Below are 17250 nucleotides of genomic sequence, written 5' to 3' on the forward strand. Positions count from 1 at the left end.
AAGAACATTATTTTTTTATCAAGTTGTTATGGATAAAGTTCCGCTTTAAAAACGTGTAGATGTACTACAAAACAAAAAAGGGAGGGTAAAACTGTGGAGGCCAAGGGGTAATGCTAACCCACCGGAATTCCCCTAGAACTGGTTACTCTGGTAGCCAATTGCATATTAGGGTAATATAAGCAATTACTTACTGACCATTGATTTCATTTGTTTTCATATACAGGACTGAGCCCTTGTGTTATGCTCATCCTTCGCTGGGCGCTAGAACAGTCGGGGTAATAACGAGCTGACATGACGTCTCAAGTGAGTAAAAACTGGTGAAGTGCAAAACCTTGGGAAAACCCCCCCCCCCCCAAAAAAAAAAAAAAAAAACACACACCACACAGCAGATGTACATAGGATAGCCAGGAAAAAAAATATCGCTAGTCACTGGAAATATAGGAGCGTCTCTTTTACTATATGAAAATTAATTAAAAAAAAAAAAAGTGGGAAGAGGGACTTTTCCTGCAACTTTGAAAATACACAAACCTTTTAATTAATATGTTTAGAAATACCTTAAAAGTTGTTGATTTGTTTTATTCTTTTACAATTAGTTTGCCTTATAGATAGCAGCAGCACCCCTTTTTCCATATTTATCAGCAACACATGCTGTTTCATTAAAAAGTAATAGACCCACTTTGATATTAAATGTCCATTAGTTCACTGTGGCTTCCTGCTTCCACTTATGAACAAAACCATCCGGCCAATTTTTATCCGACTCTCATTTGGAAGTAATTTGTAAATAGCAAGGCTAGACTTAAATGTACAAGACACAAAAAGCACCAGCTGGGGCTTTACTAAAAGAATGAAATTACTGCAAAGGACACAACAGTGTAAAAATGGCTAGTAGCAAGACATTTTTAATCAGGGATAACAGGCCAAAATGTGCTAGAGACAAAGAGCAAGTGTTTTACTACTAGAAAAAAGGGACCACAGATGATAGGATAGTGTAGGACAGGACAATTTAGCAAGGTTAGGCCCAAATTAACTACAGATTAAAAAAAAAAAAGAAGAGAGAGAAGAGTATAGTCTGGGGTTTTACTACAAGAAATAAGATACTGTAGACAGGATACAACAGTGTAAAATAGGCCAGCAGCAGCATAGTTATAATCAGGGATAATAGGTCTAACTTGTGCACGATTCATTTTTATCTGTTGGGATAGGGTGTTGCAGTGAATGTGAGTGGCAAATTGTAAGGTGGTTTAGATACACGCACTCTTTTTTTTTTTTCTTTCAAACAACAAAGCGGCGTGTTACAAACAAAAGGCAGCTCCAAGAACAGATAGTAGCAAGTGAATGCCCCACACTTAAAAATGGGGCCTTTTTATTTAAATATAGACAAAAAGCAGTTTAACCTTGTTCTGTCTCTCCAGTCTAAGCATTGATAGCGTGATCTCTGTAACAGGGGCGGACTGACCATTTGAGCACTCGGGCATTGCCCGAGGGCCCGGGGTCAGTAGAGGGCCCCATAAGATGCCCCTGGAACCTTTCATTGGCTTTTTTATAGGCTTTTTTTGGGTGTGGGCAAGGACACAGGGGCCCTATGATCCCCTATTGCCCGGGGGCCCCATGAGTTGTCAGTCCCCCCCTGCTCTGTAACTTACAGTTGTGATGAGATAGCGATAACTCCAATCTCAGTTGGATACCACAGTCAATGACTAAATCGAGATGATATCTTGTAGATCTTGTGAAGTTTATTCCATAAACTGAGAGAATCTTACAACAATGAACATCGGATAGGTCAAAAGATCATAATGTGCTCTGCTTCATGAGACATGAGGCTTGCTGAAATGCATTACTGGGAAAAGGGGTGGGGCTATCTATACAGCATTAACTAAACCAAAGGAAAGGGAGGAGCAGAGACAAAATACAGAAAACACTTAAAGGCATATGACAGTCATGTGAAACATGACAAACCTCAAATAAAGACCCTATCAACATAAAATATACATTAACTTGCTATAAGGCTTGAACCACATTTTTTTTTACTGAATATGCCATTGTAATAATTTCAATATATCTGTGGGACTGTGGAATATAGATAGGAAATGTAAGATTATTGCTTCTCTTATTTCTTGATTTCTGCTATTTCCCCTAAAAGTTTGAATATGATAAAGACCTGGAAGGAGCTCTTGGAAGTTTTGATGACCCTGAGGAAACCATAACCAGCGATGACCGTAAGTAAAAGTGAAATTTGTGGTCAAGAATGTATTGGTAATATAAATACCCTGTAATGAAGACATCTTCACCCAGATACAATGCACCAGTCCACTGAAGATTAATAGTGAAGAGGATATTATGGTGGACTCATGCAAGACTGATTTAAATTGGTGAGCACTCTCAGATGCCCCACCTCTCTCTCTCTCTCTTAAAGGCTGTGCATATTTGGCATGTAAGTTGCTCCATGCTGGATTCTCCAGTAGTTCTGCAGAGCACAAGGGGATGGGTTCTGGTAGAGTTGACCATGGCAAAACTGGCACCTTGGAAAGATATCTCTGCTTAACCTATCTTTAAGGAGAACCGGTACTGTGAATAAACATGTTCAGACACCACCAAACAACTCGTACACTCCCTCATCATCTCACGCCTGGAGTACTGCAACTCCCTTCTCACTGGCCAACCCAAACGAACGCTATCCCCACTCCAGTCAATCGTAAACTCAGCGGCCAGACTCATCCACCTCACCAAGCGCTCCATATCTGCCTCCCCCCCTCTGCCAATCCCTTCATTGGCTCCCGATTGCTCAACACATCAAGTTCAAGCTGCTAACCCTGACCTACAAGGCCATTCACAATGCCACCCCGAACGACACAACTGACCCGATACCCAGATACTACCCTACCCGTGCCCTCTGCTCCTCACAGGACCTCCTGCTCTCTAGCTCCCTGGTCTCCTCCTCCCACGCCTGATTGCAGGACTTCTCCAGGACTTCCCCCATCCTCTGGAACTCCCTACCCCAATTGATCAGACTGTCACCTACCCTCCTCACCTTCAGGCACACCCTGAAAACCCTCCTTTTCAGGGAAGCCTACCCCAACCTCACCTAACACCCGACCTCACCTAACAGCTAACCTCCTCCACTCCACCCACCACTCCATCCCCCACAGCCATCTCCTCCTGTGCCACCTTCCCCTCCCTCCTAGATTGTAAGCTCGATAGAGCAGGGCAATCAAACCCCTCGTGTAGTGTATTGTTACTGGCTTGTCTCATGTTATGTCCCCCTTGCTACTGTACAGCGCTGAGCATACCCTTTGGCGCTATATAAATACTGTATAATAATAATAATAATAATAATAATAATAATAATAATAATATGTGGGCCATCATTGCTGGCCTCCCCCTGAGAATATCATATGCCTGGCTGTCTCTGATTTCAATACTTTGAGTCAGTGACCTAGAACAAGCCGTAAGCAAAGTCATGAGCGCAATCAGGACATTTTCAAAAGAGCTTACCGATGTCTGCCACTATATTGTTCTCAGTAAAAGGTTACTGTTAACCATCACCCCCTTACTCTAAATAGAAAAACAGTATGGTACTAATAACCCTCTTGGGTCTGAAAGAAAAAAAATAAAATAAAACCACACCACACGCACCTTTCTGGGTTACTTGAATAGGAGCTCTCTCTGTACGAATACGGTCATCATTAAGTGTTCTTGCATGGCCACTTCCTGTTATCTCACATATATATTCTTATTATTATAGCCAAATTTACCACCCTAACGCCTCCCGCAGTTTTTACACTACATAGACAGTAATATACCGAAACGTGCGGATTGTTCCCGATTGGTGTGCTATTACTTTGTGGAACGTTTCGCCGAATGGTTCACGAAATATCGGCGTTTTTGTGGTGAAATTGGTCCCATAGAAATGAATGGCGGATGTTCAAAACTAGAGTGGGAGCTGACAAAAGCTAGAGTGTGAGCTGAAAAATCAGGACATGATTTCTAAACTGCCATCACTCCCTCATTTTCAAGCCCACCTACACAAATCTTATATCAAAACGTTCAGCTATCCCTGCTGCCACTAAAAATGTCCACGGCTAAGCCATAGTCCTGATAGTTTTCACAATATGACCATTTGTTTGCAAGTCATGCTGCCCATTGACATTCATTGAAACTCCACTCTAGCCACCTCAAATTTGAAGGGCAATTTCTAAACTGCGACCACTCCAGTTGTGGACTACTGGTGGAGGCAAGAACACTTCACACAATTTCCCCAGAAATTGTAGCTTTTCTAGTTTTAGTTTGGCATCTGGATATCTAGAATCTTACAATTTCTGATGATTTCACTTTTATCAGCATATTCGGCTATACGATTGGGAATGTTTTAAACTCAATAGCTGAAAAACTTCACACCTTTTTTTTTTTTAGTTATGAGAACTGGGCAAGGGATGGAGTCGCCATCTGTGCAGATCTACATAGTCAGGGGCCTATGCCATGTAGACCTGGATGCTGCCAACATTGGGGCAAGTGAGAAGCTGGAGCTTTTTTCATTGTTCCCCAACCATAAACATTATTTGTAATATTCAAGTGGTATCAGACAACATGTTTTTCTTTAACCTTCATGACTGGCACTGACACAATCAGAATGATTTTTCCATTTCCTCTTGACGATGGGTCATTTCTGGTGATGTGTCTGTTCTGGACGAATTTCAGTCCATATATGGCCAGCTATAGGGGCAGGTGAAATTGAAGGTGGTGTTTTCTGTCTGACCCAATTCGCATATTATGGACCAGAGAAAGTCTAAGGCTGCTCTTCATCTACTTATTTATCTATACATACAGTGCATAGTGAATATGTATTGGTATTTGGCTATTAATAAAATGAGATGGGTTGAAAATAAACAAGTTGACTGTTTGCATTACTACAATTCATGTCTTATATTTTTCCTAATGGAACCAATAAAGAAGGAGATAATTCCAAGGGATCCTGAATTCTGATTGTAAGAGCCCAGTACACATATTGGTAGCAACTGGTACTGCGGATATAATATTTGTGTACACTATGACTCAGGGACCACACTGCTCCTTTTTCCCTTTGAGACCCTCTTGAACATCACTGTATTGTAGTACTTCTGACACGAAATGGAAATAAGAGATATTGTAGTTGCTGGTTCCATGTGTTGGGCATAATATGGCAAAGTTTCTACTTTGAATAGGAGACACCAGTCAGGAGAAGAAGAGGAAGTCCAAACTGTACAAATTTCTTAGGTGAGTCTGCATGACATCTCAAACCTTCTGTTATATCTGCCTGGACTGGCAGCAATATCTGTAACCGGCCAGTCCTCAAATTCCTCAGAAACGTATTCAGGACTGCTTAAGCACCATTCAGGCCTATCGCTTCTATTCAATACTAGGAGAAATGCACACAGACATCACCAGACTAGGAAATATGAGATGCTCAACCCGGGCACGTATTAAAGTAGATGAGTTGGCATAGTCATCCTGTGGTGACCATGGTCATGTCCATCAACTGACATGACTTAAAAACTACATTGCTGGAAACCTGCTATGAGAAAAAAAAAAAAAAGTAGTTTACGAGTGAAGACCTTTCCTTCTGAAAATACTAGTTCTGAAAATACTGATCCCATGTCTACAAATCTCAAGTCAGCGATCTAGGACTAGTACTGCTGGCTTTTCTTTGACTGTTGACCTGCATATTTGCTTCAGGTCAATTACCCAAAGTAAGGAAAGCAAAAAAAATAGAAGGTGGAATTTAATGTCAACCTCCATATTTCTCCCATCGCAGGATTACTGTAAACTTCATTAAGGTGATGTGGGCAGGAGTGTTACTTGTATTCTGTCACTCCATAACAAGTTCTACGGGACTCATGTCCCACCAGGTTGCATCTTAATGGCAAAACCACCACTTAACATAAGGGACCATTCAGGCATATTTGAATTCTGGCCCTGCATAATAAGGTCTATGGGACTCATGTCCCTCCAGGTTGAACCTTAATGGCAATGCCACCAGTAAGCATAAGGGACCATTCAGAGATACTTGAATTCTGGTCCTGCATAACAAAGTCTATGGGCCTCATGTCTCTCCGGGTTGAACCTTAATGGCAATGTCACCAGTAAGCATAAGGGACCATTCAGAGATACTTGAATTCTGGTCCTGCATAACAAAGTCTATGGGCCTCATGTCTCTCCGGGTTGAACCTTAATGGCAATGTCACCAGTAAGCATAAGGGACCATTCAGAGATACTTGAATTCTGGTCCTGCATAACAAAGTCTATGGGCCTCATGTCTCTCCGGGTTGAACCTTAATGGCAATGCCACCAGTAAGCATAAGGGACCATTCATGCATACTTGAATTGTGGCCCTGCATAACAAGGTCTATGGGTCTCATGTCCCACCAGGTTGCATCTTAATGGCAAAACCACCACTTAACATAAGGGACCATTCAGGCATATTTGAATTCTGGCCCTGCATAATAAGGTCTATGGGACTCATGTCCCTCCAGGTTGAACCTTAATGGCAATGCCACCACTAAGCATAAGGGACCATCCAAGCATATTTGGTTTACAGTGTAGTGGGTACTTGTTGCTCCTGGGCACCAAGGTAGTCATCCATATATCAGTCAACTAGATGCTCACCTCCATTGTCTAATGTTCATTAGGCACAACCGCTGACTGGCTGCTTTGTACATTGGCAGCCATACATAAACAACATTCTTCTTTAACAGACTGACCTTTAGTAACTGGCCTTTGTAAAAAAACATTTTTTTCAAATTATTTTTGTTAATCTGAAGTAGAGCAGCTATAGATTTTTTTTTGATTGATAAAGCAAAGATTATCAGTATTATAATACTGCCACTCTCCTCCTGCATGTCTGTTTTTCAGACAGGCGACAAATTGGGGGATCCGAGACTTGTATAATCTGGAAAAGAGGAGGCAGAAGGATGAAGGGCGGGGAGGACGATTTCGTAAAAGCCTAAGTATGTAGCTACCAACATACAGTCCAGAATCTCAGTCAGGTGTAAAAATCTGCTTATTAGAAACCCAATCAAAACTTCTTGATAATCTCTGTGACATTTGATATCAATTTATCATGGGATTAAGTTTTGACATAAGCAGGTCTAAAACAGCCTAACCTGTATCAGTAACTACCGCATGTTAAGATACAGTATTATGCATTAGTATGTGCATCTGTGCAAATAATAATAAAAAAATATTTATATATAAAAAAAAAAAAAAGTTATACATAAATTTAGTTTAATGGATAGAGTAATACCTATTCTAACTTGTTTCTATGGCCAATGTGACATAAAAACATGGTATGTCCAGGGGCAGACTGACCATTTGGAAACTTGGGCACTGCCCGAGGGCCTGGGGTCAGTAGGGGGCCCCATGAGATGTCCCTGGTACCTTTTTCCCAAGGCTTTTTTGAGTTTGGCCAAGGACACAGGGGCCCCATGATCCCCTATTGCCCGAAGGCCCCATGAGTTGTCAGTCCGCCCCTGGGTACATCCCTGCGAAAAAATTATCCATAGAAGGGACGAAAGATCAGCCACATCATTCCAGAATAAAGCACAACACACAGCAATTTTTGTAAAATCTCAGTATAGGATAAACTTTATATATCATCACGGATTAGTATTATAAGGTCTTATAATGCAGTGAATTTCAGAACAATGAATGAAAATGTCAAGAATAAGATGGACAGTTAGGAAGTGAGAACACCAACAAAGTTTAATAGGTCAAATTTTTTTTTTCCCCCGGGGGAGAGTCACAATAGCAGTCAACATGTTTCAGGGGCTCACCAGTCCCCTTCATCAAGACTTGTAGAATAACAGACTAGGTAAGGTACTGGAGTGGGACTTCTTTTTAACCATTTCATCCAGCCCAGTAAGCTACTTAGTCATTTATACTACAAATACAAGCCCTGATGAAGAAGGACTGGTGAGCCCCCAAACACATTGACCGGTTCTGTAAGGGACCGCCCGGCGGTACCACTAGCACTCCACTGATCGGATGTTCCCAGCGCACGGAGTCTAAGCCCCAGGGTACTTGTTCACCAGGGCCCCTGATGGTGGGGATGGACTTGGAGTACCCCAGGACCAGGTCGTGACTACTGAGGACACCCGTCAGTGGTAGGGGTATTCACCAGGGGCTCCCACGGGAGAGAGCCAGGTATGAGGAGGTCTTGAGACCCCGTTGAGAGGGACGGATGGATGGATGGATGGCTGAGCAAGTGCAAGGTCATACAAGCCGGGTCGGTAACTATGGGGACGGTGCGGTACAGAGCAGCGGGCAAAGAATAGTCGGGTCACACGCCAAGTCAGCAACAGCAGGTCAGATCCAATAGGGGGCATTCAGGAGAGAGGTCAGGCAAGCAAAGGTCAAGAACAGGAGAAAACAGCAAGGTCAGGGCACAATCCGGGTCAGCAACTTACTTTAGACAGGTTCACAGGTTCACAGGATACAAGAGACCAAAAGGCACTGAATGACAGCTCAGGGCCGTTTAAATATCCCGCCCTGCGCTGTCATTGGTGCCAGGCGCGCGCCCGTGGTCTCTACTGCGCATGCGCGAACCTGGTTGCCGCGGTCGGCCAAGTCCCGGCGCCCGCGTACAGGGAGGTGTACTGCGCCTGCACCGAGCCCAGCGGCGCGACGATCTCCGACAGGTTCTGTGACTCCAACTCTGATTAATAAAGGTCAACTGGACCTTTTAACTCAGTTGATGCTCTCCCTTTTTGACGTATGATGGGTTCATTTGTTTTACAGAGAACTGACCCTAGTTAGAAACTGCTGTTAGAAACTATGTGGCCCTATATAGCCAACTTGGCAGACCCCCCCCCCCCCCCCAAAAAAAACAAAAAAACAAAAAAAAACAGTTTACTATGCTTCAGTTATGACTGAACACAGTGAGTGATCAGTACCAATCACTCTCCATGCTAAAGGATCCTATCGTGTGCTTGCAGTTGCCGGTGGAAAGGCGAGGAGGAAAATTGGCAGCACAGTGGGGGTCACATGAGAGGGGGGTCTGGGCAGCTGGGGGAAATATATGGTGCACAGGGTGTGGTTGTGGGGAGGGGCAGTTACTGGAACTGATCCCCTGTATGACTTTCTCTGCAACAGCTGAAAGCCAGTGGGAGGGAGAGCAGAAGAAGCCAGCTTTCAGCTGCTGCAGAGAGCCATACAGGGGATCGGTTCCAGTACTTTCCCCCATGCCATGCTGATCACCCTCCCTGTCTACATCCGATTCACCCAGTGGCCTGGACCCCCCTGCTGGTCTGGGCCCCATACAGGAGGACTGGTAGTACCCCCTTATCCACAGCCCTGCCTGCAGATCATTCTTTACACTAGGCTCCAGCACTCTACAAACACTTCTCTAGAATAAGTATGGCCAAAGACAAAAAAAACCCCCAAAAAAACAAAACAGCAAAATGTGCTTTGTTCTCTTGTGCATTTTTAGAACCGTTTTGTCCAGGGTCTTTGCAATCAGCACCAGCAATCACTTCTAATAGAAATAGACAATAGCTTAGTGGCGGAGACATCTGCCTTGCAGCACTGGGATCCTGATTTCAAATTCCAACCAGGACACCATCACAATAGAGTCTCTCTGCCCTTGCATGTGTTTCCTCCCACACTCAAAGACATGCTGGTAGGTTCATTGGCTCTTGTCTAAGGCTAGGTTCACATATGTGGTGTGGACCCGCACAAAAATACCTGCAGCCGCACCACCCACACAGAGCAATGCGACACCTGTGAGCGGGTGCCATAAATTCTAACGGCACGCCTCCTGCACTGGAAATCGCAACCGTACTGGGAACCTCGGGCTGCGGTTTCCAAAGAAGTGCAGGGACTTCTTCCCTGCGTGTCCCAGGGCACGGGTGTCCATTCAAATGAATGGGCTCTTGGGCCCGTGCAAAACACAGCCCGCTCATACGTGAACCGGAGGTAAATTAGCCCTAGTATGAAATGGAGAAAGGGGCCTTAGATTTTAACCACTTGCCGTCCGCCTACTGTTTTTAAACGGCAGGACGGTGTCACTCTAGGAGCGGGTTACCGTTCATAAACGGCACCCGCATTTTCTAGTTGTGTGCGCTCCCTTGGAGCGCGCAGCACCGCGATCCGGTGCCTGCTGTGTCCTCCGGACACAGTGGAACACCGATCGTCGGACGGGACCTCTGTGTGAGGTCCCGATCATGTGATCACTGATTGGCCAACCAGTGATCATATGCAGAGTAGTAAGCAAGATGTCACTTGTGACATCATTGCTTACTACGTGTGAAATCTGTGAATGATCACAACAGCCTTGTAGGATGTGACAAGCTGTGACCAATCACAGCTCACTCAGTAGTTCTCAATGGCTGTAAGAATGCAGCTAGAGAGAAATGACTGCTTTTACAGCCTTTATGGGTGTAAAAGCAATCACTGTAAAAAAAAAAAAAAAATCTTCATCACACCCCACAAGTAGTACAGTGTCACCATGGTGACACTGTACTGAAAAAAAAAAAAAGAAAAAAAAATATAATTTTTTTTTAAAAAAGTAAAAAAAAAAAGTTTACAAATGATTTTTGGTTATAAACTAATTTGTGTTTTTTTTTTTACTAAAAAGATAACGGAATAAATTTTGGCCAAGATTTATGATGAATTATTTGAAAAACACTTTTTTTCAAAACTTTTGGACTTTCATTTAAATAGCAAAAAAATTAAAAATCCCGGGGTGAATAAATACCACTAAAATAAAGCTTTATATGTCTCAAAAAAAATATTCATATGGGTACAGTGTTGCATGACCGCGCAACTGTCATTCAAAGTGTGATAATGCTGAAAGCTGAAAATCGGCCTGGGCAGGAAGGCGGTGAAAGTGTCCGGACTGGAAGTGGTTAAGCTCCTTGAGGCTAGGTTTAGACATTTGGCAAGTTTGCTGCATCTCTGAAAAGCAATCCACAGTTGGATCACTTTTGACAGGAGGCGAAATGTCACCTTTTTAACTCCATAAATGCTGCATCTGCACAGTTGCAGCCCCATTTGTTTGAATGAGACAGAGGGAATGTTTTTTTGCCGTGGATCTGAAGCAAAGTAACGTGGCTGTGGCATGTCAACACCCGTCTGCTGCTGGGGAGGGGGGCTGACAGCCAATCATAGGCAGTGAAGCCATTCTTGCTCCACAGCCACACATATGCAAGGGGCCTTTATACTTGCTTCTGAGGATCAAGAAAAGTGATGATTGGCTGTAGGCTTTGACAGCTGCTTGGCTGGATAACTCAAGTAGGTTCAGACTTGTATCCGAACCCACCTGAGCTCATTACTGGTGAGGATGCTTGTCCCGGTCCCTTACAGATCTCCTGCACCGTTACCCTATTACACCCCGGTCACATCAAGCCCCACTTTGAAATTGTGTGACTTACAGCGAAGTCGCACGATTTCAAAGTCGGTGGGCATGCCGATTTCAGGTGCGATTTGCAAGACATGTGACATAGATGTCTATGCGAATTGCACCACACATAGTGCAAACACTACTTTAGAAATCGTGGGCATCACAGTGGCTAAATGGTTAGCACTTCCGCCTGGCAGTACTAGAGTCATTGGTTCGAATCCCAACCACGGCACCACCTGCCTGGAGTTTGCATGTTCTCCCTGTGCCTGCATGGGTTTACTCCGGTTTCCTCCCACACTCCAAAGACATGCTGGTAGGTGAATTGGATCCTGTCTAAATTGTCCCTAGTATGTGTATGTATGAATGTGAGTTAGGGACCGTAGATTGTACGCCCCTTGAGGGTTAGGGACTGATGTGAATGTAATATATATATGTAAAGCGCTGCGTAAATTGACGGCCCTATATAAGTACCTGAAATAAATAAATCCGACCAAGCACCAATACGAGCGATGTAATTGCGGACAACAGGGTGTGACTTGGCATGCGATTTGAAAGTCACATCAAGTGCGACCAGGGTCTTATATGGGCTTGCCATGGAAAGTACAAATGGCCATTTCAACATTCATTGCACAGCCGTGCTCCCTTGTTGTCACTTTCAGGAAACCAGGAGCCTCATAGCTATTGCTGGAGTGCATGTAGGCAAGAAGTGGCTGCAAAGAGGCTATAGGTGATCAGCAGCACTGTGATGCAACAGAGGATACAAAAATGTGAACCCAAGAATTGTATAAAAAAAAAAAAAAAAACCCATTGCAGTTGCGTAGCATAAACAGTGCTTTAGCAAACTACACATCATTTGATTAACGTTTACATCTGCCTGACCCCTGGTTCACATAAATGCGCCGTGCGGGCTGCGTTTTGCGTGGGCACGAGAGCTCATTTATTTGAGTGGACTCCCGTGCCCCGCAGGGAAGACGTCCCTGCACTTCTTCTGAAAATGCAGCCCGCACGGGGACCTCGTTTCCCAGTACAGTTGCGTTTTCCAGTGTGGGCGGTGTGCCATTAAAACTATTGGCACCCACCTGCGGGTCCACATTCTTCTTTGCGGGTGGTGCGGCTGCGCGGATTTTCATGCGGATCCACAGCGGCACCAGATGTGAACCAGGTCTGAATGCTACCAAATGATCACCAATGACACCTTCACCCCAGTGGTGTATTTAGGTTTTTAGGCAACACAGAAATCAGACACCCTCCCCAGCGGAGAGAGCCTAACACCAGACCCCCCCATGGGAGCCTGACAGTGACCATCGATACCCCTACCCCATCCCTTCCCCCACCCAAGAGAGCCCTGGGAATGACAGTCGGGACTGCATACACCATCAAGCAGCCCCTCTCAGTTCCCACCTGGTCCCCATGCCACATATATTCCTTCTTCTGGGGGGCAGTACTGCCCCCCTAAAAAATGCCGCCCTAGGCAAATACACCCCTGCTTCACCCCAGATCAACCACCATCATTCACTGTTGGACAAACAGAAGCGATACATGGAGTGCCATTCATAGCACATGGCTCCTATTAACAGGGCGGACTGACAACTCATGGGGCCCCCGGGCAATAGGGGTTCATGGGGCCCCTGTGTCCTTGCCCAAACTCAAACCACACCCAAAAAAGCCTATGAAAAGGTACTGGGGCATCTCATGGGGCCCCCTACTGATCCTGGGCCCTCGGGCAGTGCCTGAGCGCCCAAGTGGTCAGTCCACCCCTGCCTATTAATATTTCCCATCACAGTCATTTACTACCTATTAGGCAATTCATACCTCCCCATCATTTTACAAAACAGCAAAAAATGATGAAAAATGATGGCAGCCACAGCAACCCAGGAGTCCAAGCCCCAATCAAAATCTTCACCATAGAGCTGACCATACACGTGTAGATTTTCATTCGACAATTTTCATCTCAAGAATATTCGTTTGATTTTCTAATCATTCGTGGGGTCAAATCGATGTTTGTTTTCAACTGCAGTGACAGGAAAATTCAAAAGAGAAGGAAGGAAAAACTTTCCTCGATCAAAGAATTTTTGGCCGGTGTATGTGGTGATCATTCAGAAATCACATTCATTTTAAAGTCGAATGTTAAAAAAAAAAAAAGGATAATTTTTGGACGACATTTGTCCATTCAAAGAATTTCCGTACAACTTTTTTGTACGAATATTCTTATCCGAAAATCTATATGTGTATGGCCAGCTTTACTTTTTAAATCTACCTTGCCCTTAGGCTGGCCCAGGGGCGGACTGACAACTCATGGGGCCCCCGGGCAATAGGGGATCATGGGGCCCCTGTATCCTTGCCCAAACTCAAAAAAGCCTATAAAAAAAAAAAAAGTGTACCAGGGGCATCTCATGGGGCCCCCTACTGACCCCGGGCCCTCGGGCAGTGCCCGACTTTCCAAATGGTCAGTCCGCCCCTGGGCTGGCCATACATTATACAATTTTCTTGAGAATTTTGCTTTAGATTTACTAAAACCATATAATATGAGGTCAAACCTAAACAACACTTTCAGTTGTATCCAGTTAGGCGTGCCCTTGTGTTACATAGTTGAAGGTAAATCTAAAGGAAATTGGGCAGAAAATTGTACAGTGTATGGCCAGGCTAAGTAGCAGAGAATCATTTATGGGATTCAGGGGCGGACTGACCATTCAAGCACTTGAGCACTGCCCGAGGGCCCGGGGTCATTAGGGGGCCCCATGAAATGCCCCTGGTACCTTTTTAATAGGCTTTTTTGAGTGTGGGCAATAGACGGGGAGAAAACCGGATGTTTTTTTTTTAGAAAAAAAAAAAAAAAAAAAAAAAAAAAATTGGTCGTTCAATCAAAAAAAGTCGGCTGATTTTCGTCCCGTCTACGGCCGGCAATTAATATAATAGCGGTGTCCCTGCAGAGAGCTCCGCTATATTTGACATTTAAAAGAAGAAATAGAATATGAATAATAAGAAGAAAAAGTTGCAACATTGTATCTATTTGCATCCATTTCGGATACAGATGCTTCTACTCGGATACAAATAGATACAATGTTGCAACTGCAATACTTTTAAATGTCAAATATAATAGCAGAGCTTTCTGCAGGGACACTCCGCTATTATTTTTGCACTCAGGGGCGGACTGACCATTTGGAAACTCAGGCACTGCCTGGGGGTCAGTAGAGGGCCCCATGAGATGCCCCTGGTACCTTTTTCATATGCTTTTTTGAGTTTGGGCAAGGACACAGGGGCCCCATGATCCCCTATTGCCCGGGGGCCCCATGAGTTGTCAGTCTGCCCCTGTGTACAACCCTGTCTGGCCAACACTTAAGCTGGCCATAGATGGAGCAAAATTCAGACAGTTCAGCAGGGACTTGCCTAATTTCAATCCATCTATGGCCATATCCATCCTGAAAATCCAATCTTATGATCAACTTCTCAGGAATGGGAGTGTTGGTACCTTTTTTCATAGGCTTTTTTGAGTTTGGGCAAGGACACAGGGGCCCCATGATCCCCTATTGCCCGGGGGCCCCATGAGTTGTCAGTCCACCCCTGCATCCCCAATGACATACTGTATACCTATACACAAAGCATGTTTATAGAGCGTAGTACATACACAAACCTCCAGTGATTTAAAGCCTGTTGTGGGATCTGCTAGCAGGTCAAGTGTAATGGATATCCAAGTCAGAGCTCAGGTGAAGTCATCAGCTATGCAGGCTCTCCCGCATTCACTCATCAAGGGCTCCTCCAGGCAAATCTATATAATATGACCTGTTAACAACCATGAAGCCAGGTATGCATCCCCTCCGCTGTTTCCTTTTCCCAAAGTGGATCAGTCTAAATGAGCTTATTGTACCTTACAAAACGGTTCATACAAAAACGATTTTACTAAGATACACGGATAATTAGGTAGCAGATACAAAGGATTTTTAAAACTGAGCACCTAAATACACAGATGAAATCCACATAGGGGAGTGGCTTTATATTCCAAGGGATGTGTATTATTGTCAATCCAGTCCTGCTATTTACACATCTCTGCCATATAGCACAGGCCTGTCTGGCAGGGCAGAAGACCTGATTTTTATTTTCTGCTGCAGTTTAGTAACAGGCAGGGGTGGACTGACAACTCATGGGGCCCCCGGGCAATAGGGGATCATGGGGCCCCTGTGTCCTTGCCCAAACTCAAAAAAGCCTATGAAAAAGGTACCAGGGGCATCTCATGGGGCCCCCTACTGACCCCGGGCCCTCAATAGGGGATCATGGGGCCCCTGTGTCCTTGCCCAAACTCAAAAAAGCCTATGAATAAGGTACCAGGGGCATCTCATGGGGCCCCCTACTGACCCCAGGCCCTCGGGCAGTGTCCGAGTTTCCAAATGGTCAGTCCGCCCCTGATAACATGTACAGGTCTTGCCCCTCTCCCAAACTGTCATTGGACAGTGAAAAAAGAGATGCAGGACACTGATGAGAATATCTTTTGGTCACTCTGCTCTCTCTTTCTGTCAGCATGCTCCTTGCACTAGTAATCCCATCCGGGGCGGACCGACAACTCATGGGGCCCCTGGGCAATAGGGGGTCATGGGGCCCCTGTGTCCTTGTCCAAACTCAAAAAAGCCTATAAAAAAGGTACCAGGGGCATTTCATGGGGCCCCCTACCGACCCCGGGCCCTCGGGCAGCGCCCGAGTTTCCAAATGGTCAGTCAGCCCCTGATCCATCCTATCAAATGCGTTGGCATAACTGTGAGGCCCTGAATCCCATAAATGATTCTCTGCTACTTAGCCTGGTCATACACTATACATTTTTCTGTCCAATTTCTGCCCAATTTCCTTTAGATTACGGCTGGCCATACACTATACAATTGTCTTCCAATTTTCTGTTCAGTTTCTGCCCAATTTCCTTTAGATGTACCTTCAACTATGTAGCACAAGGGCCGGCCTAATTGGATACAATTGAAAGTGTTGTTTAGGTTTGACCTCATATAATATGGTTTTTGGTGAATCTAAAGCAAATTTCTCAAGAAAATTGTATAATGTATGGCCAGCCTTACTATCAACCATGTAGTGCCTAACTGGATACAATTGAAAGTGCTGTTTAAGACTGGCCATACACTATACAATTTTCTTTATAAAATTGCTTTAGAGTTACCAAAAACCATATAATAGGAGGTCAAACCTAACAACACTTTCAATTGTATCCAATTAGGCAGGCCCTTGTGTTACATAGTTGAAGGTAAATCTAAAGGAAATTGGGCAGACATTGGACAGAAAATGGTATGGTGTATGGCCAGCCTTGGTTTGACCTGCTATTATATGGTTTTTGGTAAATCTAAAGCAAAATTCTCAAGAAAATTGTATAATGTATGGCCAGTCTAAGGCTGGCCATACACTATACAATTTTGTGTCCATTTTCTGCCCCATTTCCTTTAGATTTACCTTCAACTATGTAGTGCAAGGGCCCGCCTAATTGGATACAATTGAAAGTGTTGTTCAGGTCTGACCTCCTATTACATGGTTTTTGGTAAATCTAAAGCAACATTCTCAAGAAAATTGTATAATGTATGGCCAGCCTTAGCCACCTGTAACCTAAAATAGTGATGACCTGCAGCAGATGTGTAATTCCTCATGCACACGGGACATTTTTTACAGCAGCTGTTTTTGATTTTTGATGTTTTTTTCTACAGACAGTAAACCCCCCAGCATGTTCTCCTATGTGTCCATGTACACCTAGACTAATCAATGTTTTTTGTCAGGGACGTTTTTTTGGCTGGAAAAAAAACTCAGGACTAGTGGGTTTCTAGCTGTAAAAACGATCTAACTCTGAAAAATGCAATAAAACGCAGTAAACCGCCACACACTGGCGTTTTTGGACTTTT

General features: G+C 44.3%; 1 protein-coding gene across 1 annotated transcript in view; it reads left to right on the top strand.

Moving 5' to 3' along the window:
• The window catches only part of SLC4A1 (solute carrier family 4 member 1 (Diego blood group)), an 85858-nt gene that overhangs the window by 15301 nt on the left and 53307 nt on the right, over positions 1-17250 (top strand). The window contains exons 2-3 of the mRNA XM_089674513.1: positions 224-303; positions 2141-2216. Coding sequence (XP_089530639.1) covers positions 292-303; positions 2141-2216 — 88 coding nt within the window. The 5' untranslated portion in view covers positions 224-291. The remainder of the gene's footprint in view (positions 1-223; positions 304-2140; positions 2217-17250) is intronic.

Source organism: Staurois parvus, unplaced genomic scaffold (genome assembly GCF_062004578.1).
Source record: "Staurois parvus isolate SC_StPar_1 unplaced genomic scaffold, SC_StPar_1.0 ptg000151l, whole genome shotgun sequence".
In the NCBI taxonomy this organism is placed as follows: domain Eukaryota; kingdom Metazoa; phylum Chordata; class Amphibia; order Anura; family Ranidae; genus Staurois; species Staurois parvus.